Below are 14,785 nucleotides of genomic sequence, written 5' to 3' on the forward strand. Positions count from 1 at the left end.
ACGATTGGAAACAGGGTAGCAAAGTTTGTCACCAGAGCATATTACTATTTACCTGTGAATACATTCATGAAATGGAGAATGGATTAAACTATTTACTCAATTTAATAACCAGACCTTCACACATTTGCTATGCTAAATTCTTGACGCCCAATCGGACGTGCTGCTATATGCTGCCAGCAAGCGAGCCACTCTGGGTGGCCTTAGCGGCATGCAGCAATTTACCGCTTGCTAGTGTACACGGGACATTAGAGAGCTACTAGTTGGGGAATCAGATTGACAGGGAAGGCTATTCAAACAGAAAATGAGCTTCTTGGTTTAAGAACATGTAACCACCCATATTTCTTTCTTAAAGGTGAATATAGTTGTAGGAATATTGTATTTTTAGAAGATGAACAGATCAACCCAGAGATAAAAATGGTATTCATTTTTTATTGGTTTATGACAAAAGAAGGGATTAGTCTCTTGTGATCGGTCATAGAATGACACTTTGTGTCAGTTTTTGGAACAAGGGAAGGAGATTATTGTTTGGAATGGTCTCCCTAAAGAGCTGGGAGAGGGAAAGGTTCTGTGGAATTATACCGGTCCTGCTTTGGCAATGTTGAGTTCAGGGTTCAACATATCCAATATCTCCATTTTGTTTGTGCTTTTTAAATCTGCTTCCAGTCCGGAGTGACATGTCCTCAGTGTTAAATGCCTTCCATCATAGTTGGCAGCTCGCCTATCATCAACTGCCTTTGACACAATCTGACTATCACTGCAGTTTAGTGGTTACAATTGCCTATGTACTTGGAGTTCCCTCACTGGGACACATACAATTTAAGTTTTGTCCAAAATGGCTCCCTATTTAGCGCACTACTTTCAGCCAGGGTGCCATTTGGGAGGCATACACAGAATGTTCCTTGGGAGCAGAGAGTTCTCATTTACTCTTCAAGGTCAACAAGTCAGTGCATCTTGTTTTATAAACATTGAGGTAATCTATAGAAAAATAGCATTTCTATCACTGCTTGGGCAAAGCATATTTCATAAAGTGCAAACTACATGTATTTCTGGTAGTATATTTTTAACATATTGTCAAATTTTTCCATGTTATACTGAAATAATAAACAAGGTACATTATATATTTTGACGTTGGGACTCCTTGTATTCAGCTGCTGTGAATGAGGGATGTAATGAACTGTCATTTTCAGTCTGGTAAGTCTTTACTGACATCTAGTGGTAAAACTGTATGACACCAAGTAGAATCCCTTATGTGATCCAGAAGTTATGTTCAGTTCCAACCATTTCTCCCAAAACAGAAACGTGTCTATTCCAGCGGGGTATATCACGAGAGTATCGCACTAAGTGGGAATACTACCCGGGTCACCTGACCAAGGCAAGCACGCTAGCCACAACCCTGAGGGATATCTTCTAATTGAAAGGCTAGATATTTTCCTTCCTGAAGTACCTCCAGAGTCTTTAATATGTGTGTTATAGAAATCATGAAACATCTGTCTTTGATGGCTGCTTTTTCTTGGCGAGCTCAGCTTGAATGTGAGGGGGGAACTGGTCCAAGTGTTTGTTCACACACTGCATGCAGAATCGCTTGGAGTAGAAAAGGCTGCAGCCCTGGAAGAAGAGAAACAAAAATAGTAACAAACACATTAAGCAAGCACACTATCCCTGCAATGAATTTATGACATGTAAACTCAGCAAAAAAAAAGTCCTCTCACTGTCAACTGCGTTTATTTTCAGCAAACTTAATGTGTAAATATTTGTATGAACATAATACGATTCAACAACTGAGACAAACTGAACAAGTTCCACAGACATGTGACTAACAGAAATTAAATAATGTGTCCCTGAACAAAGGGGGGGGGCGGGGGGTCAAAATCAAAAGTCAGTAAGTATCTGGTGTGGCCACCAGCTGCATTAAGTACTGCAGTGCATCTCCTCCTCGTGGGACTGCACCAGATTTGCCAGTTCTTGCTGTGAGACGTTACCCCACTCTTCCACCAAGGCACCTGCAAGTTCCCAGACATTTCTGGGGGGAATGGCCCTAACCCTCACCCTTCGATCCAACAGGTCCCAGACGTGCTCAATGGGATTGAGAGCCGGGCTCTTTGCTGGCCATGGCAGAACACTGACATTCCTGTCTTGCAGGAAATCATGCATGGCTGGTGGCATTGTCATGCGGGAGGGTCATGTCAGGATGAGCCTGCAGGAAGGGTACCACATGATGGAGGATGTCTTTCCTGTAACGCACAGTGTTGAGATTGCCTGCAATAACAACAAGCTCAGTCCGATGATGTTGTGACACACCGCCCCAGACCATGACGACCCACCCTTACACGTGGTCTGCCACTGCGAGGACGATCAGCTGTCCATCCTGTCTTAGGCGTCTCACAGTACAGACATTGCAATTTATTGCCGTGGCCACATCTGCAGTCCTCATGCCTCCTTGCAACATGCCTAAGGCATGTTCACGCAGATGAGCAGGGACCCTGGGCATCTTTCTTTTGGCCTTTCAATAGAAAGACCTCTTTAGTGTCCTAAGTTTTCATAACTGATTTTAATTGCCTACCGTCTGTAAGCTGTTAGTGTCTTAACGACCGTTCCACAGGTGCATGTTCATTGTTTACGGTTCATTGAACAAGCATGGGAAACAGTGTTTAAAGCCTCTACAATGAAGATCTGTGAAGTTACTTGGATTTTTACGAATTATTTTTGAAAGACAGGCTCCTGAAAAAGGGACGTTTCTTTTTTTGCTGAGTTTAGAACCGGGTGTATTCACTAGGAACCAAGCAAATAGAACAAAACGGGGAGGGACCTACCTGAACTTGTCCAATAGAAACTGAATTCATTACATCTTGCAATGGAAACTGTTTACTCCGTCGATCAGCGTGCATGCATATGCAAGGGTAGTCTTTTTTTGGGGGGGAAGCGTGCACTTTAGTCCACATCGCTGCGTTCCACCCAGAGAGGAACTCCAGGGGTCTTAGGCAGCCAGAATAGCTTACCAAGCAAGAGGGTCCGAGGCACTCTGACTGTAGCTAGCAACGACATTTGTAATTCCAGATCCGGTGTTATATGCCATTTTGTTTACAAATACTAGCTAGCTACATGTCTGTCTAGTCTAGTGTTTTCTTTTGACACTATCTTTTAGCCACAGAAGCAGAAACAAACATCTCTATGAATTCCAATTGCTAGAACTGCTCTGATTAATCAGAAGAACATTTTAAAAATGACAGAAAACACTACGAGAGAGACTATATAAATAATTTCCATAAAAAAACCCAGGCACTGGGCTGCCCCTCATTCACACTTTACTTTGTATCGGGGAGGGGGGTTGATCAGCTATAATATTGCTGATAGATTGTGGCTTCCATCAATGTAATTGTCTGCATAATTTCCAATCCCCCATATATACACTGCTCAAAAATATAAAGGGAACACTAAAATAACACATCCTAGATCTGAATGAATGAAATATTCTTATTAAATACTTTTTTCTTTACATAGTTGAATGTGCTGACAGCAAAAATCACGCAAAAATGATCAATGGAAATCAAATTTATCAACCCATGGAGGTCTACAACGCCTGGGCATGCTCCTGACGAGGTGGCGGATGGTCTCCTGAGGGATCTCCTCCCAGACCTGGACTAAAGCATCCGCCAACTCCTGGACAGTCTGTGGTGCAACGTGGCGGATGGAGCGAGACATGATGTCCCAGATGTGCTCAATTGGATTCATGTCTGGGGAACAGGCGGGCCAGTCCATAGCATCAATGCCTTCCTCTTGCAGGAACTGCTGACACACTCCAGCCACATGAGGTCTAGCATTGTCTTGCATTAGGAGGAACCCAGGGCCAACTGCACCAGCATATGGTCTCACAATGGGTCTGAGGATCTCATCTCGGTGCCTAATGGCAGTCAGGCTCCCTCTGGCGAGCACATGGAGGGCTGTGCGGCCCCCCAAAGAAATGCCACCTCACACCATGACTGACCCACCGCCAAACCAATCATGCTGGAGGATGTTGCAGGCAGCAGAACGTTCTCCACGGCGTCTCCAGACTCATGTCACATGTGCTCAGTGTGAACCTGCTTTCATCTGTGAAGAGCACAGGGCACCAGTGGCGAATTTGCCAATCCTGGTGTTCTCTGGCAAATACCAAACATCCTGCACGGTGTTGGGCTGTAAGCACAACCCCCACCTGTGGACGTCGGGCCCTCATACCACCCTAATGGAGTCTGTTTCTGACCGTTAGAGCAGACATGCACATTTGTGGCCTGCTGGAGGTCATTTTGCAGGGCTCTGGCAGTGCTCCTCCTTGCACAAAGGCGGAGGTAGTGGTCCTGCTGCTGGGTTGTTGACCTCCTACGGCCTCCTCCACGTCTCCCGATGCTACCAGGAGACAGGCCAGTACGCCTCCATGCTCTGGACACTACGCTGACAGACACAGCAAACCTTGCCACAGCTCGCATTGATGTGCCAGCCTGGATGAGCTGCACTACCTGAGCCACTTGTGTGGGTTGTAGACTCCGTCTCATGCTACCACTAGAGTGAAAGCACCGCCAGCATTCAAAAGTGACCAAAACATCAGCCAGGAAGCATAGGAACTGAGAAGTGGTCTGTGGTCACCACCTGCAGAACCACTCCTTTATTGGGGGTGTCTTGCTAATTGCCTATAATTTCCACCTGTTGTCTATTCCATTTGCACAACAGCATGTGAAATTTGTCAGTGTTACTTCCTAAGTGGACAGTTTGATTTCACAGAAGTGTGATTGACTTGGAGTTACATTGTGTTGTTTAAGTGTTCCCTTTATTTTTTTGAGCAGTGTATTTTGTACATTTTTCCCTAACCATACCACCCCTCCCCTAATTGGAGTAAACTAATGGACAACACTTAAGCTTCTACTTCCAGCTTATACAATGCATTCAGAAAGTAGTCAGACCCAGTTCCTTTTTCAACGTTTTTTTTTTTTTTTTTTACGTTAGCCTTATTTCTAAATTCGATTAAAAAGAAAAAAAAACGGATACATTTTTCATCTACACACAATACCCCATAAGGACTAAGTGAAAACAGGTATGGACATTTTTGCAAATTTATAAAAAAATAAAATAAAAAAAATGAAATACCTTATGTACTTAAGTATTCACACCATTTTCTATGAGACTCGAAATTGAGCTCAGGTACATCCTGGATCCATTGTTCATCCTTGATGTTTCTACAACTTGATTGGAATCCACCTGTGGTAAATTCAATTGATTGGACATGATTTGGAAAGGCCCACACCCATCTATATGAAGGTCCCACAGTTGACAGTGCATGTCAGAGCAAAAACCAAGCCATGAAGTCGAAAGAATTGTCCGTAGAGGTCCGAGACAGCATTGTGTAGAGGCACAAATCTGGGGAAGGGTACTAAAACATTTATGCAGCATTGAAGGCCCCCCAAAAATAGAGTGGTCTCCATCATTCTTAAACGGAAGAAGTTTTGAACTATCAAGACTCTTCCTAGAGAGGGACACTCGGCAAAACTGAGCAATCGTGGGAGAAGGGCCTTGGTCAGGGAAGTAACCAAGAACCCAATGGTCACTGACAGAGCTCCAGAGTTCCTCTGTGGAGATGGGAGAACCTTCCAGAAGTACAACCATTTCTGCAGCACTCCACCAATCAGGTCTTTATGGTAGAGTGGCCCGACGGAAGCCACTCTTCAGTAAAAAGGCACATGGCAGCCCGCTTGGAGTTTGCCAAAAGGCACCTAAAGGACTCTGACCATGAGAAACAAGATTCTCTGGTCTGATGAAAACAAGATTGAACTCTTTGGCCTGAATGCCAAGCGTCATCTCTGGAGGAAACCTGGCACCATCCCTACGGTTAAGCATGATGGCAGCAGCATCATGCTGTTGGGATATTTTTCAGAGGCAGGGACTGGTCAGGATTGAGGGAAGATGAACTGAGGAAAGTACAGAGATCCTTGATGAAAACATGCTCTAGAACACTCAGGACCTCAAGACTGGGGCGAAGGTTCATCTTCCAACAGGACAACAACACTAAGCACACAGCCAAGACAACGCAGGAGTGGCTTCGTGACAAGTTTCTGAACGTCCTGGAGTGGCCCAGCCAGAGCCCGGACTTGAACCCGATTTAACATCTCTGGAGAGAACTGAAAATAGCTGTGCAGCAACGTTCCCCGTCCATCCTGACAGAGCTTGAGAGGATCTGCAGAGAAGAATGGGAGAAACTCCCCAAATACAGGTGTGCCAAGCTTGTAGCGTCATACCCAAAGAAGACTCGAGGCTGTAATTACTGCCAAAGTTGCTTCAACAAAGTACTTAGTATTGTACTTATGTGTTTGTGATTAATTTACATCTGTCCTTCATTTTAAGGTAAAACCTGTTATGTGAACTGAACTCATTTTAATATGGTGAAACTTTTCCCTTTTAAAAATATTTATTTTGAAAGAAACATAGAACATGTAATAGTCAAATCATAGTGTAGAAGCAGGTGAGCTGGTTCTACTCTTTTTAGCCATTTTCTCGTTTTGTGGTGAAAAACTGAGCGGATCGAGCATAACGTCAACCCTGTTACCCATAGACAGGCTAGAAACGTTTTAACAATAGCCCCTCTCTGTTGCCCACAACACGCTTCCATTCCCCCTGTCACAAGGGAATTCATGGCTGATTTAACTTGTAATTAACTAGTTGGAAAATTCCCCACTCAGTTATGAACACACCATAACACCGCTAACCATACACCATACAGCAGTATAATACTGTACATCTTATTGGAAGCACAAGACCTAGACATTGACATATTGTGGAGCGTTGTACAATGTATAGTTTCTTTAAAATTGATAACCTCAAATGAAAATAATAAAACAGCGTAGGGCGTACGGGCCCAATACATCACCGGGGCCAAACTTCCTTCCACCCAGAACCTATATACTAGGTAATTAGGCGGTGTCAGAGGAAGGCCCAAAAAATTGTCAAAGTATCCAGTCACCCTAGTCAGACTGTTCTCTCGGCTACCGCACAGCAAGCGGTACCAGAGTTTTTTAGGACCAAAAGGCTCCTTAACAGCTTCTACCCCCAAGCTATAAGACTGCTGAACAATTAATCAAATAGCCACTCAGACTATTTACATTGACCCCCCCCCCCCCCACTCCCTTTGTGTTACACTGCTGCTACTCGCTGTTTATGACCTATGCAGTCGTTTTACACCAACCTACATGTACAAACTACCTTGACTAATCTGTACCCTCGCATATTGACTCGGTACCGGTACCCCCTGTATATAGCCTCGATATTATAATGGAATTTTATTGTGTTACTCTTTACTTTAGGTTATTTAGTAAATATCTTAACTCTATTTCTTGAACTGTATTGTTGGTTAAGGGCTTGTAAGTATTTCATTTATTTAGTTAAGCTTAAGTGGAACACTTAGAAAACTATTTTTCCCTCTCTCGATGGGAAAAATAGTTTATGACAATGTTAAAATTAGGTGAAATCGTTTTTTTTTACTCACCATCACAATTTAAATTATATCACTGCCAAAGTTTTGGCTTGGTGGGTGTAGACGAGATGTCATAGCCATACATTTCTGGAATATTGTCGGGACATTATATGAATTTGAGCAAAGATGCAAATGTACACTACATGACAAAGTATGTGGACATCTGCTCGTCGAACAACTCAATTCCAAAATCATGGGCATTAATCTGGAGTTGGTCTCCCCTTTGCTGCTATAACAGCCTCCACTCTTCTGGGAAGGCTTTCCACTGGATGTTGGAACATTGCTGCGAAGGCTTGCTTCCATTCAGCCACAAGAGAAGAGCATTAGTGAGGTTGGGCACTGATGTTGGGTGATTAGGCCCTGGCTCGCAGTCAGCGTTCCAATTCATCCCAAATGTGTTTGATGGTGTGTAGGTCAGGGCTCTGTGCAGGCCAGTCAAGTTCTTGCACATGGATCTGGACAAACCATTTCTGTACGGACCTTGCTTTGTGCACGGGGGCATTGTCTTGCTGAAACAGTCAAGGGCCTTCCCCAAAATGTTGCCACAAAGTTGAAAGCACAGAATTGTATAGAATGTAATTGTATGATTTACCTTCATTGGAACTAAGGAGCCTAGCCAATGCCATGAAAAACAGCCCCAGGCTGTTATTCCTCCTCCACCAAACTTTACAGTTGGCACTATGCACTGGGATAGGTAGCTTTCTCCTGGCATCCACCAAACCCAGATTCCTCCGTTGGACTTCCAAATAGTGATTCATCACTCCAGAGAAGGTGTTTCCACTGCTCCAGAGTTCAATGGCAGCAGGCTTTACACCACTGCAGCCGACACTTGGCATTGGGCATGGTGATCTTAGGCTTGCGTGCGGCTGCTCGGCCATGGGAACCCATTTCATGAAGCTCCCGACGAACAATTCTTGTGCTGACGTTGCTTCCAGAAGCAGTTTGTAACTTAGTAGTGAGTGTTGCAATCGAGGACAGACAAATGTTATGTGCTAAGCGCTTCAGCACTCGGCGCTCCCGTTCTGTGTGGCTTACTACTTTGCGGCTGAGCCCTTGTTGCACCTTGAAGTTTCCACTTCACAATAACAGCACTTACAGTTGACCGGGGCAGCTCCAGCATAGCAGAAATTTTACAAATTGAGTTGTTGGAAAGGTGACATCCTATGACGTTGCCACGTTGAAAGTCACTGAGCTCTTCAGTAAGACCATTCTATTGCCAGTGTTTGTCTATGGCAATTGCATGGCTGTGTGCTTGATTTTATACACCTGTCAGCAACGGGTATGGCTGAAATAGACAAATCCACTAATCTGAAGGGGTGTCCACATACGTTTGTATATAGTGTATGTACATGCAACTCTGGAATACATTTTAAGGCATTACGTGCATTTTAGGGTGAGGGTGACTAAGCCAAAATAAAATGACTGGATATTCCTTTCTAGCTTATGACATTGACATCATATATTGTACAATGAGACAACAGATTTCAGCCATTTCATGCTCATTATTTTTGGCAATATGAGCAAACAACGTACCGTTCCAACACAAACTGTGATGTGGCACAAACTGCAGTTGGATCCCAGGATAAGGAACCTCTCTCCGTCTGGACTGAAAGGATCCTTGGTCACAAAACACTCTTCCAACAAGCTGATGGGAAAGAAACAAAAACATGACGAGTAAATGCAAGAGCTACAACCTTCTGAAAGGTTTACTTTACACCTCATGAGTTGACAGTCATAGACACACACTAAACGTTCGCTAGCTTGGGCCACTAGACTCCACTATACTATATACTCTAGAAGCTACTAGCCAGGGACCAACTGCATTGCATTCCATGTTAGCCAGTAAGCATGAGCAAATCTTGAGTTCACACTTTGCTAGTGTTATCAAAACTGTACTCACACAATAGCCCTGGTATTGGGTGGCTTCTGTCCGTAGTATGTGAATGGTGTAGATAAACTGCACAAATGGCAAGTAAACATTTTCTGAGGAACCGCATCTGTGCTTGACTCCATTGTTGTGAATGTGAGCGTGCTTGTACTTCCTGGTCTTTTCTTCATTTGTGGGACGTGTGCGACAGCACGGTTCTACCACCACGTAGTGGACTGGAGTGATACTGCTGCATCCAAGAGGTCAAATAATGTGGGCCTGTTGTACTTGGCGTTCAACTTTCACTATGGTCAACTGTCTATGTCCAAAAGGAGTACATATTTTTCAGTTAGCTGATTCCTGCAGTAGACAAATATATTCATGGCATTCAAAGTAATACTTTACAACCAAACTAAGCCAATGAAATTGACTTTTTAAAATGGAAACATTCAACATAATTTATTTAAAATACATCAATATCAAATTAATTAATTTACATGACTGAACAACACAGTTGATAACCCCACCAAATTGTAGGTGTATATCACAATGTCTCCCAGCAGTTTCTCTCAGACCTTGGCTAGCAAACCACTGTACAATCTCAAAAGATGAAATACTGTAAATCTGATCAACACTACTTGAGATAAAACATTATGTTCAAGTTAATGACATCTATTGTAGCTAGATATGTCACTGAATGGACAAAGGCAATGGACAGTCAGTGGATCATCCTGACCTGAATTTACCAACCATTGTTGCTACAAATACACAGGGAGGTATAGAGAACAGGACCTAATTGATATCATTAACTGGACACAATCCATACTTATAATGTCATGATGAAATTAGCATTATAATATAGTGTAGATATGATATATGATATGGTAGAGTTTAATACACACAGTGTACTTTATTATGTTATAAACAGAACCCTAAACTGCCATATAGTTTATGATGGATTATGTGAATATGATATGAGCAACATATTTATTGTGATAGTGGTATGTAAAGAGACACATTGGAAAAAATGTAGGGTCACGCAAATGCATGAGATAAGGATATTTTTTTTTTTTATATAGATGTCCCTTTCACCTTACTCTCAAATTGTTGGAATATTTACAAAATAAAGTATCGAGGAGTTTAGCAGAGGCATGGATTTCAACCTTCTGGTTACTAGTCCAACACTCTAACCACCTGCCTCACATTGCACTCCATGAGGAGGCTGCGTGGCAGGCTGACTACCTGTTACGCGAGGGCAACAAGAAGCCAAAATAAGTTGCTAGCTAGCATTAAACTTATCCTATAAAAAACAATAAATCTTAACATAATCACTAGTTAACTACACATGGTTGATGATATTACTAGTTTATCTAGCGTAGCCTGTGTTGCATATAATCGATGCGGTGCCTGTTAATTTCTCACCGAATCACTGCCTACTTCTCCAAACGGGTGATAACAAGCACATTCACGAAAAAAGCACTGTCGTTGCACCAATGTGTACCTAACCATAAACATCAATGCCTTTCTTTAAAATCAATACACAAGTCTATCTTTTTAAACCTGCATATTTAGTTAATATTGCCTGCTAACATGAATTTCTCATAACTAGGGAAATTGTGTCACTTCCCTTGTGTTCCGTGCAAGCAGTCAAGGTATATGCAGCAGTTTGGGCCGCCTGGCTTGTTGCGAACTGTGTGAAGTCAATTTATTCCTAACAAAGACCGTCATTAATTTGCCAGAATTGTACATAATTATGACATACCATTGAAGGTTGTACAATGTAATAGCAATATTTAGACTTAGGGATGCCACCTGTTAGATAAAATATGGAACGGCTCCGTATTTCACTGAAATAATAAATGTTTTGTTTTTGAAATGATAGTTTCCGGATTCGACCATATTAATGACCAAAGGCTCGTATTTCTGTGTGTTATTATGTTATAATTAAGTCTGATTTGATATTTGATAGAGCAGTCTGACTGAGCGATGGTAGGCAGCAGCAGGCTTGTAAGCATTCATTCAAACAGCTCTTTCATGCGTTTGCCAGCAGCTCTTCGCTGTGCTTCAAGCATTGAGCTGTTTATGACTTCAAGCCTATCAACTCCCGATATTAGGCTAGTGTAACCGATGTGAAATTGCAAGCTAGTTAGCGGGGTGCGCGCTAATAGCGTTTCAATTGGTGACTTCACTCTCTCTGAGACTTGGAGTAGTTGTTCCCCTTGCCCTGCAAGGGCCGCGGCTTTTGTGGAGCGATGGGTAACGATGCTTCGAAGGTGGCTGTTGTCGATCTGTTCCTGGTTCAAGCCCAGGCAGGGGCGAGGAGAGGGACGGAAGCTATACTGTTACACTGGCAATACTAAAGTGCCTATAAGAACATCCAATAGTCAAAGGTATATGAAATACAAATGGTATAGGGAGAAATAGTCCTATAATTCCTATAATAACTACAACCTAAAACTTCTTACCTAGGAATATTGAACACTCATGTTAATACCCATTGCACTTTTACTTTCTTCTCCAACACTTTGTTTTTGCATTATTTAAACCAAATTGAACATGTTTAATTATTTATTTGAGGCTAAATTGATTTTATTAATGTATTAAATTAAGTTAAAATAAAAGTGTTCAAAGTGTATTGTTGTAATTGTCATTATTACAATTATATAAATTAAATTAAATCGTCCGATTAATCGGTATCGGCTTTTTTTGGTCCTCCAATAAATCATACTCGGTCGACCTCTAGTGGATAAACCACAAGACCCGGGAATATCTCCGCACCGCCTTTCAACTCGGGGGGCCCGGCTAACTGGATGTTTGTCCCAGACGCTGCCTGCTCCATGGTGGCCCACCATGGCTCTGGACATCTCCACGTTTGTCTCAGCCTGCACCGTCTGTGCTCAGAACAAGACTCCTCGGCAAGCCCCGGCTGGCCTCCTTCAACTTCTTCCTGTCCCTCACCTTCCCTGGTCAGATATATCCCTGGACTTCATCACTGGTCTACCACCAGCTGATGGCAACACCACTATCCTCACGGTGGTGGACAGGTTTTCCAAAGCCACCCATTTCATTCCCCTCCCCATGCTACCTTCTGCCAAGGAGACAGCCCAGCTCATGGTGCAGCACATCTTCCGGATCCTTTGACTTCCAGTGGACATGGTTTTGAACCGTGGTCCACAGTTCTCGTCCAGGGATATATCTGAACGAATGCCTTCGTCGGTGCCTTGTCTCGGCCAACTCCACCACCTGGAGCCAGCAACTCGTGTGGGTGGAGTAAACCCGGAACAGCCTTCCCTGCTCGGCCACTGGGCTCTCGCCCTTCGAGTGCTCTGTGGGTTATCAGACCCCGATCTTCCCGGAGCAAGAGGAAGAAGTCAACATACCCTCTGCCCAGATGTTCATCTGCCACTGTTGGCGTACCTGGAAGAGAGCTCGGTCCGCTCTTCTCAAGACCAACTTCAGGTATCATCAACAGGCGGACCGCCACCAGACCCCGGCTCCCCGCTATCATTTTGGGCAGAGGATATGGCTGTCCACTCGGGATCCCGCAAACTTTCCCCCACTTTTATTGGCCCTTTCCCCATTTCCAAGATTGCTAGCCACTCTGCTGTTCATCTTCTGTTGCCCCATACCCTCCTTTTACACCCCACTCATGTTTCTAGAATTAAACTTGTCTCACAGCCTTTTGTCTCTTTTTTCCAGGTCCACCCCTCTCCCCCGTCTCATCAACGGCCAACCTGTGTACACGGTGAGGCTTCTTCTGAAGGTTCAGCCGAGGGGCAGGGGATTCCAGGACCTGGTTGACTGGGAGGGTTATGGCCCAAAGGAGAGGTGCTGGGTCCTCGCTAGGAACATCCTGGACCCAGCCCTCATTGCTGAGTTCCATCACCGGCACCCCGATCAACAAGGTAGGACTCCATGTGGCGTCCCTAGAAGTGGGGTACTGTCACACCCTGATCTGTTTCACCTGTCTTTGTGCTTGTCTCCACCCCCTCCAGTTGTCGCCCATTTTCCCCATTATCCCCTGTGTATTTAAATGTGTTCTCTGTTTTTTCAAATCAAATCAAATTGTATTTGTCCATACACATGGTTAGCAGATGTTAATGCGAGTGTAGCGAAATGCTTGTGCTTCTAGTTCCGACCATGAGGTAATATCAAACAAGTAATCTAATAATTTCACAACAACTACCTTAAACACACAAGTGTAAAGGAATGAATAAGAATATGTACATGAAAATATATGGATGAGCAATGGCCAAACGGCATAGGCAAGATGCAGTAGATGGTATAGAGTACAGTATATACATATGAGATGAGTAATGTAGGGTATGTAAACATGATATAAAGTGACATTATTTAGTGGCTAGTGATACATTTATTACATCCAATTTTTCATTATTAAAGTGGCTAGAGATTTGAGTTAGTATGCTGGCAGCAGCCACTCAATGTTAGTGATTGCTGTTTAACAGTCTGATGGCCTTGAGATAGAAGCTGTTTTTCAGTCTCTTGGTCTCAGCTTTGATGCACCTGTACTGACCTCGCCTTCTGGATGATAGCGGGGTGAACAGGCAGTGGCTTGGGTGGTTGTTGTCCTTGATGATCTTTTTGGCCTTCCTGTGACATCAGGTGGTGTAGGTGTCCTGGAGGGCAGGTAGTTTGCCCCCGGGGATGCGTTGTGCAGACCTCACTACCCTCTGGAGAGCCTTACGATTGTGGGCGTAGCAGTTGCTGCTGCGCCTTCTTCACCACACTGTCTGTGTGGGTAGACCAGATCGGTTTGTCCGTGATGTGTACGCTGAGGAATTTAAAACTTTCCACCTTCTCCCCTACTGTCCCGTCGATGTGGATAGGGGGCTCCTCCCTTTGCTGTTTCCTGAAGTTCACGATCATCTCCTTTGTTTTGTTGACATTGAGAGTGAGGTTATTTTCCTGACACCACACTCCGAGGGCCCTCACCTCCTCCCTGTAGGACGTCTGGACAACGTCGTTGTTGGTAATCAAGCCTACCACTGTAGTGTCGTCTGCAAACTTGATGATTGAGTTGGAGGCGTGCATGGCCACTCAGTCATGGGTGAACAGGGAGTACAGGAGAGGGCTGAGAACGCACCCTTGTGAGGCCCCAGTGTTGAGGATCAGCGGGGTGGAGGTGTTGGTTCCTACCCTCACCACCTGGGGGCTACAAAGGAAGGAAGTCCAGGACCCAGTTGCACAGGGTGGGGTCGAGACCCAGGGTCTCGAGCTTAATGACGAGTTTAGAGGGTACTACGGTGTTAAATGCTGAGCTGTAGTCCATGAACAGCATTCTTTCAGAGGTATTCCTCTTGTCCAGATGGGTTTGTGCAGTGTGATTGCGATTGCATCATCTGTTGACCTATTGGGGCAGTAAACAAATTTGAGTGGGTCTATGGTGTCAGATAGGGTGGAGGTGA

The 14,785-nt window shown here is 44.0% G+C and overlaps 1 protein-coding gene across 1 annotated transcript; it reads right to left on the reverse strand.

The window, feature by feature from the left end:
- Positions 1-415: 415 nt before the first annotated feature.
- cdpf1 (cysteine rich DPF motif domain containing 1) lies at positions 416-9,542 on the reverse strand. Its single transcript, XM_021563339.3, has 3 exons — positions 9,393-9,542; positions 9,026-9,137; positions 416-1,605 (listed from the first exon to the last, which is right to left on the reverse strand). The coding sequence occupies exons 1-3, from the start codon at positions 9,503-9,505 to the stop codon at positions 1,477-1,479; spliced, it is 354 nt and encodes a 117-aa protein (XP_021419014.3). The 5' UTR covers positions 9,506-9,542; the 3' UTR covers positions 416-1,476.
- Between the last annotated feature and the right edge of the window lie 5,243 nt (positions 9,543-14,785).

The sequence above is a fragment of the Oncorhynchus mykiss genome, chromosome 15 (assembly GCF_057628025.1).
Source record: "Oncorhynchus mykiss isolate SJ-2025 chromosome 15, ASM5762802v1, whole genome shotgun sequence".
NCBI lineage: Eukaryota > Metazoa > Chordata > Actinopteri > Salmoniformes > Salmonidae > Oncorhynchus > Oncorhynchus mykiss.

What these genes read in the sequence shown, in the direction of transcription:
- cdpf1 (XM_021563339.3), bottom strand. Translation starts at nt 9,505, where the DNA reads ATGGAGTCAAGCACAGATGCGGTTCCTCAGAAAATGTTTACTTGCCAT. An exon ending in CCCAATACCAGGGCTATTGT is followed by an intron (nt 9,138 to 9,392) that starts GTGAGTACAGTT and finishes CTTTCCCATCAG; the next exon opens with CTTGTTGGAAGAGTGTTTTG. An exon ending in TCACAGTTTGTGTTGGAACG is followed by an intron (nt 1,606 to 9,025) that starts GTACGTTGTTTG and finishes CTCTTCTTCCAG; the next exon opens with GGCTGCAGCCTTTTCTACTC.